This window comes from Magnolia sinica, chromosome 5 (assembly GCF_029962835.1).
Source record: "Magnolia sinica isolate HGM2019 chromosome 5, MsV1, whole genome shotgun sequence".
Lineage (NCBI taxonomy): Eukaryota > Viridiplantae > Streptophyta > Magnoliopsida > Magnoliales > Magnoliaceae > Magnolia > Magnolia sinica.
In genome coordinates, this window is record NC_080577.1 from 20302116 (window position 1) to 20318572 (window position 16457).

General features: G+C 42.1%; 1 protein-coding gene across 1 annotated transcript; it reads left to right on the top strand.

The window, feature by feature from the left end:
* The first annotated feature begins 2859 nt into the window (after positions 1-2859).
* LOC131245688 (probable pectate lyase 8) lies at positions 2860-9900 on the top strand. Its single transcript, XM_058245297.1, has 7 exons — positions 2860-3067; positions 3508-3570; positions 5132-5197; positions 7194-7836; positions 8026-8129; positions 8343-8481; positions 9299-9900. Exons 1-7 carry the CDS (start codon positions 2964-2966, stop codon positions 9518-9520), a joined length of 1341 nt encoding a protein of 446 aa, XP_058101280.1. The 5' UTR covers positions 2860-2963; the 3' UTR covers positions 9521-9900.
* The last annotated feature ends 6557 nt before the right edge of the window (positions 9901-16457 follow it).

Genomic DNA, 16457 nt, shown 5'->3' on the forward strand with positions numbered 1-16457 from the left:
CATTCACACATCATATGGACCCCACACAGTCGTTAGAACTCATGTGTTCATTTCCCCTTTTAAAAATAACGCGAGTAGGTTGGAAAGTCCACCAATCGGACAGCTTAGATTGTCAATGGTTGAATGGATGAATTGAAATTCCATACGTGGATTGTAAAAGGACATCGATCTGAACCGTACATGTGGGATTTTGTACTGTGACAGGTGGCATGGCACCGAAAATTACATTAACTGGGAGGCGGCGTCGGTGGATCCCTGTGGGGCACACTGTGATCTATATACCTTGAATCCACTCCATCCATACGTTTTAAAAACTAATTTTATGGCATGATTTGAAAAAAAGGTAGATGATAAGATTACGTGGACCACACTATTGGAAACAGTAATGATTACCATTAAAAACTAATTGTGGACCACAAAAATTTTGGATCAAGCTGATATTTTATTGGTCCCTTCATCAAGGTCTTTGTGACATTTTAAACAGGTTGGATGGCAAATAAACATTCCGGTGGCGGCCAAGAAGATTTAATGGTGGATATTCAATATCCACTTTTTCCGGTGGTTTGGCCGACCTAAGTTTTGGATCTTTTTTTTTTTTTTCATCATGTTCGAAAATGATATTTCAAAACGTATGGACAAAGTGGATTTAAGGCTACATCACGGTCGTCCCCACAGTCATGGTTCCATACACCTCGACGGATCCGGGGATATCCACCAAAGCCACGCCCCGTGAATTTGTATCTGGACTGTTTTCTATGATCCATGTTGTCATTCGCTATTTGTACTCACGGGCCATCCATCCAATGGTTAGAATCGTCAGTTAACTTTTTCACTTGGGCCGCGATCAATCTATCATAGGTCCCATCTAGTGGACGGTTCGGAACACTTATGCGTGCCACACGTGGTTGAGATGGAGCCAATGGACTTTTTTTTTTTTTTAACACACGCACACACACCCCACCCACTCACACTAGTGGAATTTCACCACCTACGGATACTCGAACCCTTGACCGGGTATTGAAACTCACGAGAGTCTACCACCCGAGCAAGAGTAAGGATCCCGAGCCAGTAGACTTCCCAAAGCCTTTTAGCGAGCCTTGCCACACGTGTGCATGATCCAAGCTGTTCATCCGGTGGGCCCCTCAATGTAGCTGTGCTGCCAGAAATTAGAGAACGCTGCTTGTCAGGAGTGTGCCACAAGTACAAAAGAAATGACTCAAGGACCAAAGGTCTAGATTCAAAACAATTGTATTACCCACTAGATGAGTGGATGGGCTTGATTTTCAGGTCAGTGCCTTTACTTAATAAGGACACATGACGGTCGGCTTGCTTCCCGCACGCCTGCGTACGTTTGCACGTATAAGCAGCGAGTCATTGTCGACGGGCTCGCGCGAGTCCCCTTCTCACCTCTCCAGCAAAAGTGGGGTGGAGTCCATACTCCATATAGAAGATGAAGGCTTTGATACTCTCGCATAGGATGACTATTCCTGCACAGGGATGCTTGTGGTGCACGTGTGGTATATAACTACTCTATCTAAACCGTCCAAATAATGGAGCCCGCTAGAGATGGGTCGAAACCCAAATTGTAACCCATCTAAAATCAAAGGAAAATGTAGATTACTTAAAGGGTAGACTCGTCAGATCAATATTAATTTCAGGACCTCACCCATCTACAACACTTACCATATTTGAACAGTTTGGATCGTGATAGATATAGTACACATGCACGGCGGAAGTGCGCATATGTACGAATTCTCATGCTCCGGCAGCGTAATGAAATAACTGCCATCCAAGAGAAGGACGCGGATTGCGTCCTCCACCTGCCTGTACGGACCCGGTCCAGGCAGGGGCTCTGTGGGACCCATCGTGATGTATGTGATTTATCCACGCCGTCCATACATTTTGACAGATCATTTGGGGCATGAGTCAAAAAATAGGTCAGATTCAATATTCAAGTGAACAACACAATGGGGATTGAACGCTAACCATTAAAAACTTATTGGGAGCCGTAGAAGTTTCGAACAATCTGATATTAGTGTTTTCCCTCCATCCACGTCTATGAGACTTTATGAACAGTTTGGATGGAAAATAAACATTACGGTGGGCCGTTGCAATGTTTCAACGGTGGGCACCATTATCGCCACTGATTCCTTTAGTGTGGTCACTTGAGTCTTATATCTACTTTCTTTCGGAGATAATTTTCTAAAATGAAATGTAAAAATGGATGAACGGCGTGGATTATAAAAAAAACATAAATCCAGATGGGCCCCACTGAGTCTCTGTCTGGACCGAATCTGTCCAGCTAAAGGCAGGACGCAATCCGCCTTCCCAAGAGAAGGTTTACGAGAGAGAGAGAGAGAGAGGGTAAAACCGTAATTATATAAAAACGTTACGAAGACGCGTGAGATCGTGCCATGATGGGAGAAGGTGGTAGTTGCATGGGAGAGCATCTGCCACTAATCGTGATAGAAAAAGGTTAAAAGAAAACCGAAAAGGTTAAAACGGAGTCGACAACGAAATATCGGAAGTCGGAGGCCTGTCGCCCAGAGCGCATTTTCTCTTGCCGGTTTCTCCAGCTGACGTGGCGACGTGGGCCCCAGCGACGCGAGCATTCGCCACAGCAAGCGTTAAGTTAGTTGAGGTGTCCCAAGGTGGGCCCCTCCGCACGTGACTGGCGGACCCTCGTCACACGTGCCGGATCCCAGCGTCGGTGCTTTCGCGCAAGTGGGCGGGGATCGAGAATCCGTTAATGGCGGTTAGCTGCGCTTTTGGTTTTGGGCAGTGGTTAATTAACCTAACCACGGTTAGGAGTTGAGACTTGGATGAGTTAAAGGGTCGTTCTATAAAATGGCGGTCTCAATGCGGGTTTTTTGACTGGTTTTGCTGCTGTGGCTTTTCTTTTCTTCTCTTTTTCTTTTCTCAGAGAGAGAGAGAGAGAGAGAGAGAGAGCTCTGCAAATAGCAATGGAGGCTTCTTCTTTGAAACGTTTTTCTCTGCTGTTTTTTCTTGTCCTGCTATTTGCGGGAGCTCTGGCTGGAAATGGGAGCGAGAAGATGCCGGATTCGAGGTACATTGCTGGTTTTTGGTTTCCTCTGCTGTTTGTGAAGCAGGATTTTCTTGAAGTTTTTGTGTTTTCTTCTCATTTGGAGTCTTTTGTTTGAATTTGAGAAACTCGAGTATAGCATTATGTTGTTTCTTTGGGATTTTCTTCGGTTTTTCTTGCTGGAGTTTGGGAATTGGAATATTGCCATGCGAGAGGGAGGGTTTAGGAAGGTTTCTGTAAATTTCCGGCGTTTTTCTGGTTGAGGTTTGCAAAACTGGGATTTCTCTGCTTTTTTACATGAATTTGGAGAAATGCGGCAGAAACTGCGGATTTTCCATTTGAATGAAAGTCGATCTCTTTAAGAAGAGAAAGCGATTTAGTTGAATTTCAGCTGTTTTCTTGCAATGCAGAAGCGAAATGTGTAGAAATTGAGGATTTCCTCACAGCTTTGCTATTCGTTGCAGGTCTACTGAAGCAGAGCAAATCTCAACAGAAGAACACGCGAAGGCTGCGCTAGATGGAGGGAGGTGAGTCCTTTGTTCTTTTTTCCTCTTGGTTTGGCCTTTTCTCACACGCTTGAAATTCACATTCTTAGCGAATCTGGGCCGTCAAAGGTATCTCAACAGAAATCGTGATCGTTAGTTTTCCTTTTTGTGTTCCCTTTATTCGGCATCGCATTTCCGAAAATGAAATAAATTTCTAGAGCCTAAAACAATCTAAACCGTTTGGAACAAGATCTCAAGATCTGCACCGTTTAATCCGTTAAGTTCGTTTTCCTCTCTGCCCCTCTGTTTTCCAGAAATCTTCTAGGGCAACCCACCATTACTCTAGACCTGCTTCAGATCTCTGAGCAGATCAGCAGGAGTCTCCTCGGACTTTCGAAATGCCCAAATTGCTCCTGATGATAACCATCAATATCATCGTTTCAGCTACGTGTCTGAAAGATAATACATGAGGGTAATTTGGTCATTCTTCCATAAGACCCTGACCCCTGGTCAAGGTAAAAAAGCAATTCCGGGGGAAATTCCAATGTCGCCCTCTCTTTCTTTTACGCTTTTGCGGAGCCTCGAGCAGCGCTACGTATCCTGTTCTCGTCTTCCGAGACGAGAAACTCGGACGATGGAGAATCCAACATTAGTGTCCTCGACCCGAGGTTTCCCAAGCTATGCAATCTGGTTTATGATGTTGTGATCTGGGCCATTGATCTGTTGGGCTCCACAATCCATGGTCTTCGTTTCGAAAATCTCCAGAATGGGATATTCATAGACTTTTTTATTTGCGGCCCGCAAGATCAGTGGCTGCGATGTACCGATCTGGGAAACCTTCTGGGAATGGTCCTTTAATGGCTACCATCTGCAAACTGGAGAAAACTGCATTTACCCACTGGATGCAGATCTCGTAATTCCTGGTCGGGTGCCGAGTACTAAAATGGAATTGGTGTCTAAATCCATCCGTTCTATAATCATACACCCTTTTATTTTTACTTTTTGGTAATGCAGTAGTACAACTTTGTTCTTTTGTGCCGACATCACTGGGAAATAAAGGGCGTATCAATGAATACGTAGAGGGGAAAAGTGGCCTCTTTGGGGCCCACCGTGATGTTTGTGTCTCATCCATGCCGTCCATCCATTTTACCAGCTCATTTCAGGGAGACCCAAAATTGAAGCATGTCCAAAGCTCAAGTGGACCACACCACAGAAAACATTGGGATTAATGACGTGGACGGCGTGCATTAGACATATACATCAGGGTGGGCACTATAGTGTATTGAATTATAGTACGGAACCCGCTTCCCCAGATCCAGTTCTCGTTTGTACGAATCGACCACGGTCCGGCTTAGATTTAACCCATCTATGACTAGAAAAGAGTAATTAAATCCTCTGGCAGAGTATGGCAGATAATACACATGCAACCTCCCACTGCAGGCGTGGCCGTTATTTACCTCTACCGACTCTTTGGATTTGGGTGCATGTGCCATTTTTACATGGACGGATAGGATGTGCCCTACTGGGCTATTAATTGTCTAATCTGATCTACGGTTTGTATCTCTTGATGGATTTTTTAAGATGGGATTTTTGTGATGTACAGATTGGAGTTGAATACAGAGGAGCATGTCGTGGATGATCCAGAAGAGGTTGCCTCTGCGGTGGAGATGTAAGTCTCTGTCATTCTTATATTTTATTCGTTGTACTTAATACATTGATTCTCTTTCCCCTCCTTTCATGTGATTTCTGACCCAGTCGGCAAGGAGAGGGTTTGTTCGGAGAGCCTGTCATTGAAGGGTTCTGATAATTCACATGGTTTCGTGAACCATGTGATTGGCTGTCAATAAAATCTTTATAAAGAGGTCCCTTTCACCATAAATTCTTCCACGCGCCTAAAATTCTAATAAAATAGAGGTTTCATAAAATGATAATAATAATAAAAGAAAATCCCTTCGATTTTCCGCAACTGGTTCTATATATCAGGACAGTTGATGGGGTAGGATTAAGGTGGGACCGGAATCCTCTACAACACCTGTCTTATCCAACGGGTCAAATAGCTAACACTTTAGGGCCCACCATTTTCTATATGTGAAGTTCACTCCGTCCATCAGGTCTTTGATTCTAGGCCATGAGGCCCTGAATCATCCACATCCACATCTCAGGTTGGCCACAAAGCCTTTAGGCGCAATTTTACATTATTCCCCATTGGTGTGGTACATCTGAGGTTTTTATCGTGCTGAACATTTTTTGTATCTAGGATGAGTACAAGGTTTATCACCTGATGGACGGAGTGGATTTCATAGATGCAACATGTTGGCCCCAAAGAGCTTGGGTGTCCATCTCTGCGTGAAACAGGTGTTGTATACACGGTCCTAGTCTAGCATCCTAATGACAAGGGCAGAACTTTTGTGAATCATGCAGGTGGTTTAATTTTCTATGTTCTTTGCATGTAAGGACGGAGAAGGCCGGTCCTACCGCAACAACAACAAAATAAAAGAAATAAATAAATAATAAATAATAAATAAATAAAAAGAAGACAGACACACGCACAGAGAGAGAGAGAGAGAGAGAGAGAGGGACTGACGAAGCTCTACCCATGCAGGTTTCCCTTCGAAAAAGAAAAAAAAAAAGGCCTCAGATAATTATGAAGGTCTGCTGATTAGATCTCAATCCCTTGACTTCTAATGACCAAAACACCCACGAATTTTGGATTTTGACCGGATGCCTCTGACACCATTCAGATGCAGTAGCCTCAATGCATTTATTCCTAACAGAGGGCGTGGGCTGGTAACATGGCTGGATTTGCCATTATTCCCAAAGAAGAAACAGCCAACCCACGTCCATGACCCATTAAATTCCATCTGCTTCTCTCTGCCACACACCCCTTTATTGTGCACATCATCCGCATTGGACTTCTGAACAGTCCCATCTGGATCGTCCAAACTGTCTAGTGCAATCCTCATGGGCCACTGTACCAAAAACAAACTGTCCCAATGATCCTAACCATCTGCTAGTTGATTGCCTTCGTAATGGACAGTGTATACTGCTTATAATAACGGTTCCAATAACTGATCTGAACTGCCCGTTTGGTGGTCCGATCTTGGATTTGTTCATGGATATCCAAATTACTTTCATTGTCCCATCCAAACCATCCAATCTCTTGCCTGATGGCCGTAGTAGAGAGCAAACAATAGGGTGGTTAGAATTGTCCTATTGCTGTGATTTTGGCATCCATTGGCAATGAAGATTGGTGTGGACGAGATCGACGATCCAGGTTGATGATTTCAACCATCCATGCTCCAGTACTTAATTTCATTTGTTTTCTATAATGTTTAGGAAAGTAATAAATTAAGCAAATTGACGAGAGCGAAGACACTAGTAGCAAGATTTCCATGTTGGTGAACCTTATCCCAATTGGATTTTGTCAGAAATCAGTAGCGAGATTTCGTTGTGGGCGAACCTTATCGCACTTGGACCCTACCTGCATTGTCTTTTAAGGAGGTGGTTGGGTCAAACCACTTATAATCACCATCTCATCTAGATTGGATTCGCTGATGGCAGAATTTCACTGTTGATCTTCAAGATGTTATGTCACCATTTTCATGAATTAGCTAATTGTGGTTAATTGAGCTTATATGTAGTGTCATACGGTGGGTTTTGAGCAGGACTATAAGCAACAGCACTGAGAGAAGGAACCTGGGCTTCCTTTCCTGTGGCACCGGCAATCCCATCGACGACTGCTGGCGATGCGACCCCCAATGGCACCGCAATCGCAAGAGGTTGGCTGACTGTGGGATCGGCTTCGGACGTAATGCCATTGGTGGTCGCAATGGCCGCTTCTATGTGGTCACCGATCCTAGTGATCACGATGCTGTGACCCCAAGGCCTGGCACCCTCCGTCACGCAGTTATCCAGGACAGACCCCTGTGGATCGTGTTCCAGCGTGATATGGTGATCACCCTGAAAGAGGAGCTGATCATGAACAGTTTCAAGACCATCGATGGCCGTGGTCACAATGTCCACATTGCCAATGGCGCTTGTATAACCATCCAATACGTCACCAACATCATCATTCATGGCCTCCACATCCACGACTGCAAGCCCACCGGCAATGCGATGGTCCGCAGCTCCCCGACGCACTATGGGTGGAGGACCATTGCCGACGGTGATGGCGTCTCCATCTTTGGTTCCAGCCATGTGTGGGTTGACCACTGCTCTCTCTCCAGCTGCGCGGATGGCCTGATTGACGCCGTCATGGGGTCCACTGCCATCACCATCTCTAACAACTACTTCACCCACCACAATGAGGTATCATGATGTTATTATTGGAAAGTTGATGCCACTAAAGGCTTTCAATTCTCTTGGATTCCTTACTTTTGATGATAGCTTTTCACCGCATCTTCATTGATAGATATGCTTTGTTGTGAAAAACTTACAGTGAAACTTCACTATAGGGGAATCTTACCTAATTGATCATTTTTGGAAAAATTACAACAGGTGATGTTGTTGGGCCACAGTGATTCCTACGACAAAGATAAGGGGATGCAGGTGACGATCGCTTTCAACCATTTCGGCGAAGGTCTCATTCAGAGAATGCCAAGGTAATATAAACAGCCACTGAAAAAAGGCATTGTGCATTTCACTATCGGATCCTCCTTTTGGGTTTCCTTTCCAGCACTTCCAACTCTCAATTCCTACTCTCCTTCCTTTTCCTGCACACATCCATCTGCATTTCATTTCTGTTTGAGAGTTTCCTCTTCCAGAAAAATGGAGTGATTTGAAATGAATTTCTTTCTTTTTGAAAACAAATTCAGGTGCAGGCATGGGTATTTCCATGTGGTGAACAATGACTACACTCACTGGGAGATGTATGCGATTGGCGGAAGTGCAAATCCCACCATCAACAGCCAGGGCAACAGATATCTTGCCCCGACGAATCGCTTTGCCAAGGAGGTAATGTAACAGTAACCATTGAATTCTCTAACATCTCCATTACCATAAACTCTGTTGGAGTAGATTCCCACCACAAATCCTAGTATATTTGAAATGTCTGTTATAGATTAGATTATGTTAGATTTTAGGTTACCTTCAGTACATAAACATGTCATTACCAATGGAATAATGCACCTAAGATCTTCACAATGTAGTTGCTAAAATAACTTGGTTCCATAGCCATGATCCTGGCCTGATCTTTAGCCGTTGAGCTCCCTTGTCAAGATTCACAACCCCTCTGTTTCCAGTGAACCAATCACCCTACCCTGCACTGCACTTGGATCAATCATCATCTCCATAGTCCCATATGTTGGCGGAGAGCCCTCCTGCGACTGTTTCATTTGAATCATGGACGGATCTTCCGTAAAGACCACCAACAATGTTGATTGGAAGCACTAGCCTCATCCTGCTACCATCCATCGTCACCATCTCCACACCCGTCACTACTTCCGCCGTGGTATATAAGAGAACCCAAAATCTAATGTAATCTAGATATTTCAGAGATACACCATGGTTGCGGTGGAAATCTACTCTTAACAAGCTCGTTTAATGGCTATCTAGAAGCTGGTTAGTGCCGTTATTGGCCCATTCTGTGTGGGACCCACCCACATGATTCCAGCTGTTCTGGTCGGATATAGGTGGGCCCCTATTGCAAGACAACTGAAAGTGCAACTTTCCCCTTGTGCATGTTAGATGGGTCTGACTCTGATTAGACATCATCATTTCTATTCTTTGCTGTTTAAATATTTATTTGATTATTTTGAATTGGGGCCGGCAGGTGACAAAGAGGGTGGACACATCAACAGGCATCTGGAAGAATTGGAACTGGCGATCGGAGGGTGACCTGATGTTGAATGGGGCCTACTTCACACCCTCAGGTGCAGGAGCTTCGGCCAGCTATGCCCGGGCCTCGAGCTTAGGCGCCAAGTCATCTTCCATGGTGGCTTCCATCACTTCCGGGGCAGGCGCCCTCGGCTGCCGCAGGGGATCGCACTGCTAATGCAATCCGACCTCTTCCTCTTGACAGTGTACACATTTCAATACACAGTCGCTGCAACAACAACATTGTTCTCATTTCCCCACTCTCTCCTCAACCTCCGCTCTGCTTAGGAAGCATAGCGGAAGCGTTGCTAATTGGTTGCTTTGATTCCCATCTTTTGCATTTTTTTTTCCTTGTCTTGAGTTCTTCTTCTTGCGTATAGGATTGAATGATTTTCATTTTATAATTTTCCGTCTTTTCCTTTGCTTTTGATGTCACAGTCTCATACGATTTGATATGCGAACTTTGTCACTGATGCATATAGGGGGAAATGTAAGCAGACTTTTATTTTACCAAAGGAAGGAAGTTCTTTCTTCGGCAATCTATTCTCATTTTTTCAAGCTTTTGTTTTGCATATTTCACTGAATTGGCAATGTAGAAAAAGTGTTGATTTCAGGACATTTCAGTCTCAGGGAAGCAGGAATGGCGTTAGCCTGAGTTCCCATTTCTGCACTTCTTTCACCCAAATTGCTAATGGCATATGAATCCCTTCAACTTGGCAGAGTGAAAATTGCAATTTGAGATTAGAGCATTCCACTTCCTGTGTGAGTGTGTACACATCAAAACCTCTGGTTAGAGCCATTCCATTTCTGTGGTTTTGTTGCAATCTAGAAACTTCCAACAATTCAACTGCTACCTTTGGTCCTTTCAACAGTCGGCAAATCATACTGTTAGATTATTATACGAAGCTTCAGTGGCCCACCGTCTGCCATCACACTCTACTGATAAGCAATTTCGATGAATTCAGTAAGTGGTCGGTGTCAACCCAAAGTCCTCCCTTTAAATGTGAGGATTGTGGAACCCATATGTTCATACACTTGAAAACTTGAAAAAGGTCTTTTGTTAGCACTTCAGGTTTGGAATGAAAATGCAACCAACTTAAAAATCAATGGTTGAAGTTGAGGAGGGACTCATTGAATAACCATCTCTACCGTTGGTTCTCATTTCATGGTTTACCAAACAAGCAGAAAATGATGTACCATGATTAATGAGTAAGAAGTGAAGCCATAGATGATGGTACTGTCCAGTTCAGTAGACCGGAAAGAAATAGGCTGGTTAAGGCAGATTGAAGAGGGGATTCTGCGCACACAGGCCAAGGCACGATTCGCTTGTTCAAGATCCGGGCCATTAATCAGGTGTTAACCCCACCAAGTCAAGTTGGTCCACTCATCAGGTGGGTTACACAGTTTGAATAAAATAGATGTCTAGAAAAGAGAGGGGAGACGAAGAAATAAAAAAAAAAAGATGGCCACCATCTATATTCAATGAACTACCTGATATTTGGTCCAAAGAACATTTTCCCCGCATATCACATCCATATGTGCTAGGAATCTCCTCTTCCCTCTGCCTTTTCTCCAAATGGCCTGGACATATCTGATGAAGAGATGTTCTACCACTCGCACATTAAAATCCGCAAAGAATCGAGGTTTTCACAAAATTTCAACCTATCATAGAGCGATTCTGCCCCTGTCCAAACGCACAACAAAAATCCTGTTGAGATAGATACGTGATCCCGTTTTATGAACGAAACGTGAGAAAACAGAACAGAAGAAATGGTTGAGCATGCATGGGACAAGGACGTTCGTTGGTTCCCCGTCCCACATTCCCATAGGCAGGAACGATGGGACTTTTTCAACTCCCAAAAATGATAAGACCTACACGTGTATGGCATGGTTCGAAATGAGACCTTGTGCTGTCCAGTTGTTTTCTCGTGGGCCCAGTCGTTTCTGGCAATGGGACCCAGGGAGCCAAAATAACACGGTCGTCCATGTAGTGATCATACACGAGTGATTGTTGGCTTGCAAATTACTGTTTTGTTTTAGCCATTCATCCACAGGCCGTTAATCAAGTGATCTATAGGTGCCATTTTCCCCAGATGGAACGCACGCGGGAAACAACTCGTGTGGAGTGGGAAGACCATCCCTTCACCAAGGCATCTCTGCCTTTCATCCTACGCCCATACCGACCCTTAATGATTCGGGTGTGAATGGGCCACACGGCCCGTCTACCTGGGTTTGGACTTCGCATGTGTGATTAATTATATGGCTTGGGCTTGGGCATACCTATACAAAAAAATTAAATAAATGAATAAATAAAATCACATCCAAACGCAGATTCTATACATTGAATTGACTCGCCCAACTCTTCCCACCGCCATGTCATTTTGTGCAGAACATATTAGCTCTGCAAAAGATGTAGAGATCATCTTGGCAAAAATAAGACCAATCTGCTCATCAGATGGGCCACTTTTTTCCTTTTTCTTTTTTTACCAATTGGATGTTTTCTACGAAACTCTATTCTTTTCTCCAACCTTCCACGTCGTCTCTTAAACTACACTTTTCAATGTGGTCATTCCTAACCTGTATCTCATTCATGTTAATCATGCTTGGACTACCAATCTAATAGGGGTGATGCGTAAATGACCTGGGCCGTTGAAAAGGCCAAGCTATATGTCCTAGAGGGGGGGTGAATAGGACAATGCCAAATAAAACTAATAACAGCGGAAATAAAAAAGAAAAAGATAGCCAAATTAAATAACAATGCAGGAAAGAAAAACAACCTCAAAATTCAGATCTTGAGAGGTTGATACAAACGTTATTCTAAGGACAACCTTACACCAAAAACAGAGTTTATGGTAGGACAACCTTATTTCTAGAAAGATCTTTGTATCAAGTCTCAAATTGAAGAGGAATACAGAATTAAATACAAACTGAAATGAAATAACTTGTAATTAAAGATGTATTGTTCTGGGGACAACCATACACCATAAAAATGGCAGGGCAACCTTGCTGGAACAACTTTTAAATGAAATTGAAAATCAAGCTTATAATGGAATAGCAGAAAGTAAATTCTAAGCTATTACAACATTCTCACAAAGCTTGAAATAATTACAACATTCACCACCATACATACATCCTACAAAAAGAATAAAAAATTAGAAGAATAAAACAATCAACCACAACTCAAGGGATTATAGTGGTTCGCCTGTGTGTTCACCAACTGTTATACAACAGCCACACAAAAAGCTACTCCACTCCTAATATCCTCACACAGGGGATATTAGCGTTCACTAAAAATAGGTTTTCCCAGGTTCACCCAAAACCCTTACAATTGTGTCTTTGTATGTGGGCTTACACAATTAAAAAAACCCCACTTCTGAGTTTTCCTGGCTTTCCTCAGATAACCAAAATAACAAGATTTTTCTGGCAAATCTTGAAAGAAACCAAAATAATAGAAAGGAATTTACAATATGTAAAATACCTGAAAATCTCCTTCGTTGTAGCAGTCCGGTAGAACCAAATTAAAGTAGATGATTGAATGTCCCAAGTTCAATGTCCAGTACTCGATTACAATGGTTCTAGTTCTAATAGATTTAAAATTAAACCAAATAGGGCCTGCCTTAATTGATTTTGATTCCAAAGAAAGGGAATAATAATTCCTCTTTATCAAATCAGATTGGAATATAAAAAACAAAATCAATTAAATAAAGCTAAGGAAAGAGAATATTAAATAGGCACACTTAGCTTAGATGGAGCACAGAATTATCTCTCAGAAGTTCGACGAAGATTGGCTTGAATTCTTTAATTAAATCGATGATTTCTTCTGAGATTCGTGCACTATTTATAGGTGAGAAGATCGAGTCTTCGACTGGTCTAGAGTGCTCTTCGACTAGTCGAAGCAACAACAGATATTTGAAAAATCCGGCGGGATTTGCTTTGATCGTTCTACGACTGGTCGTAGGTCACCTACAACTGGTCGTAGGTTTCCTTCGACTGGTCGTAGGACCTGAATATCTTCGCTGGACTTCGAGTCGAAGAATGTACGACTGGTCGAAGATCAGTCGACACTGTTCCTACGACTGGTCGAACATATTCCAGGACTAGTCGAAGGCTAACAGATTTTATCCGGAATTTGTAACAAACTTACAACTAGTGGAGGAATTTCTTAGACTGGTCGAAACAAGTCTAGGACTAGTCGAAGAAGGCCTAGGACTAGTCGAAGAACAGACCAATCACATGTAAAATAAACATTCGACTTATGTATCCGAAATGACCTACTTCTAAGGTCATCCTATGGTCAAACAAACCTCAATCATGAAGTATGGACATTGAAACAAGAGACCATGAAGAATGAGCCTTGAAGTCTTGATGTAGATTAAACCTTAAAGTAGCTCAATCTTGAAAGTGGCTTGAGTTTCAGCTTGAGTCTTGAGTTCAGCTTGAGTTTCAACTTGAGTCTTGAGATCAGCTTGAGTCTTGCCTTGTACTTTCTTTTCAGCTTGAGTCTTGTTTTGGGAGCAGCGCTTGTATTCAAGATGTTGAGTCTTGTCTTGTGAGCAGTGCTTGTTGTGAGCTTAGCTTATTCATGAATGTTGATCCTTGAGAGAGCTTCACTTATGCAAGTTATATATAACAGAGTATAATAGTGATTTTGGCACCACAAATTTGACAACAAACAGGGATAGAAACTATAGCACTTACAATCTCCCCCTTTGTCAAATTAGTGACAAAACACATAATCATGATAAACAAAAGTAAAACAACTGGTTAATACCTGCAAATCAATATTCAATATTCAACATTCAACCAGTTTCAACATTCAACCATTATCATTCAACAAGATCAAACATATATTCTCCTTGACACCCCACTCCCCCTGAGTAACATAACCAATGCTACTCCTCTCACAATCACATTAACAACAAACCATTCTCCCCCTTTTTATCACAATATGACAAAGGAGAACTAAATAAAGGAATGAGAGTAAACATGATGAGGAAATAGAGTATAGCAAAAGAGTCATAGAGATACTCAAGATAGCATCACATATATCCAGAATAAATATTACATTAAGAACAAATATCCAGCATAAAATCCAACTCAAACTCTAGCAAACAAGAGCTAAGTAATAAAGTTATTACATACAAAAAGTCTCATAGAAACTAGTTAGAACTAGAACTTGAAGATGGAGCAGGAATAGAAGGATCAAGTTGGTGCATGCCTTTGTTCAAGCGCCTAAGATATTTGCGCATGTACTTGAATTGCAAATCATGAGCAACAGACATGTTTTCCAACTTAACATTTATATCCTCAACTCTACCCTCTAATGCACTCAGACGTGCATCAACATCAGATGGTATAAAATCTGGATCATTAGCTGAGTCAGAATCCAGTTCCTCAAAAATGCCATCCATATTAATATCAACACCAGCTTCTTCAGGACCACCACCACCACCACCACCTTGTTCAGGAAGCAGATCCAACTTCATCTTATTAATATTTGTATTGTTGAAGATCGGATGATGGATTGGTGCTTCATCAACAGCATATCGACTAACATATGAGTAGCCAATACACATAAAGTATGCAAATGGAATGTCACTATGACCAGGATGGAGTCGAAATCGAAGAATGAAATGACAGATTAAGGAAGGCAAACAAACTGAGTACCATTAGAAATAGCATGGATAACACGAACCATAAATGAAGTCAGTCGATTTATTACCCGAACGAGGACACAGATTAGACACAAAGATTAGGTGAAGAATTCTGTATTTGGGTAACAAATACCTTGCGGGGAGCGCATTCCCTTTTTGAGTCCATTGAACATCCATATTGCACAAGTCTTTAGTTAGCATACGTTTTTCAGCCATTGAGGGTTTATCAGTTAAGTTATGAAATGGAATACCCTCATCATTCACAGGAATTTTCATAAGGGCTGAAATTAAATGACGATCAACGTCAAATGACCCTTCTCTAGTAGAAATTTGGAAAGTTAAATTATCCTGTGAAAATGCACTAATACATGAAAACATGGATTGGGCAATGGACCGGTATGCAGGCCCACCCCAATGCAATAAGTTAGTCCAACCTACAGCTTCAAGCATAGGAAGGATGTCAAATGGAGCAATGCGATTGACATCAACAGGATGTTCAATGATAACCTTACGAGATCTAATGTCCCTAACAAATGATGGATCATCATTGGGAACAAGAAGATGACGTTTAGAGATAGGGGTTGATCTGGAGGAAGAAGAAGGACCACATGAAGTAGTTTTTCTCCCTCTAGAAGCCATTTACAACAAGGAATTAAAGGAATAAAGAAGTTGCAAAGGATTGAGAAGAGGGTTTGCTCAAAACAGATTTTTCACAACCCAAACCCCAAATCTCAATGATTTTCAAGATAGAAAGCTTCAAGAGAGAAAAGGAAGCAATCTTGACACAAATATGCAAGAAAAACGGATTTGGAATACTAACCTTGAAGAACTTGAAGGATGGGTTCGACGAGTCGAAGTTCGGCTCTAAGGAGAAGAAAGAAGAAATGAGGAAGAAAGTGAAAAAAAATCCCCAATTTGAAGTGAAACCCGTGCTCCACGACTGGTCGTGGGTATCTACGACCGGTCGTAGTACGACTGGTCGTGTATACTCACGACTGGTCGTATAAACCCCAAAAATTCAATTTTCTTGCAATTTTTACAAAAATTGAAATACAATCTAGCAAATATATACAATATTATACAAGAAGGCATAAATTATCAATTTAAAATGCACATGCCAAGATCAAATTTCATCTTTTTGAACCTGCTTTTATCAAGAGGTTTTGTGAAAATATCAGCACGTTGATCTTCAGTAGGAATATATTCTAGAGATATAACTTTTTCTTCTACTAATTCCCTTATATAATGAAATTTAATGTCAATGTGCTTAGTACGAGAATGCTGAATAAGATTTTTTGAAATATTTATTGCACTGGAATTATCACAATGTAATAACATAGAATCCTGTTTAATTCCATAATCACTTAGCATTCGTTGCATCCAGACAAGCTGTGTACATGCATTACCAGCTGCAATATACTCAGCTTCAGCTGTTGAAAGTGATATAGAATTTTGTTTCTT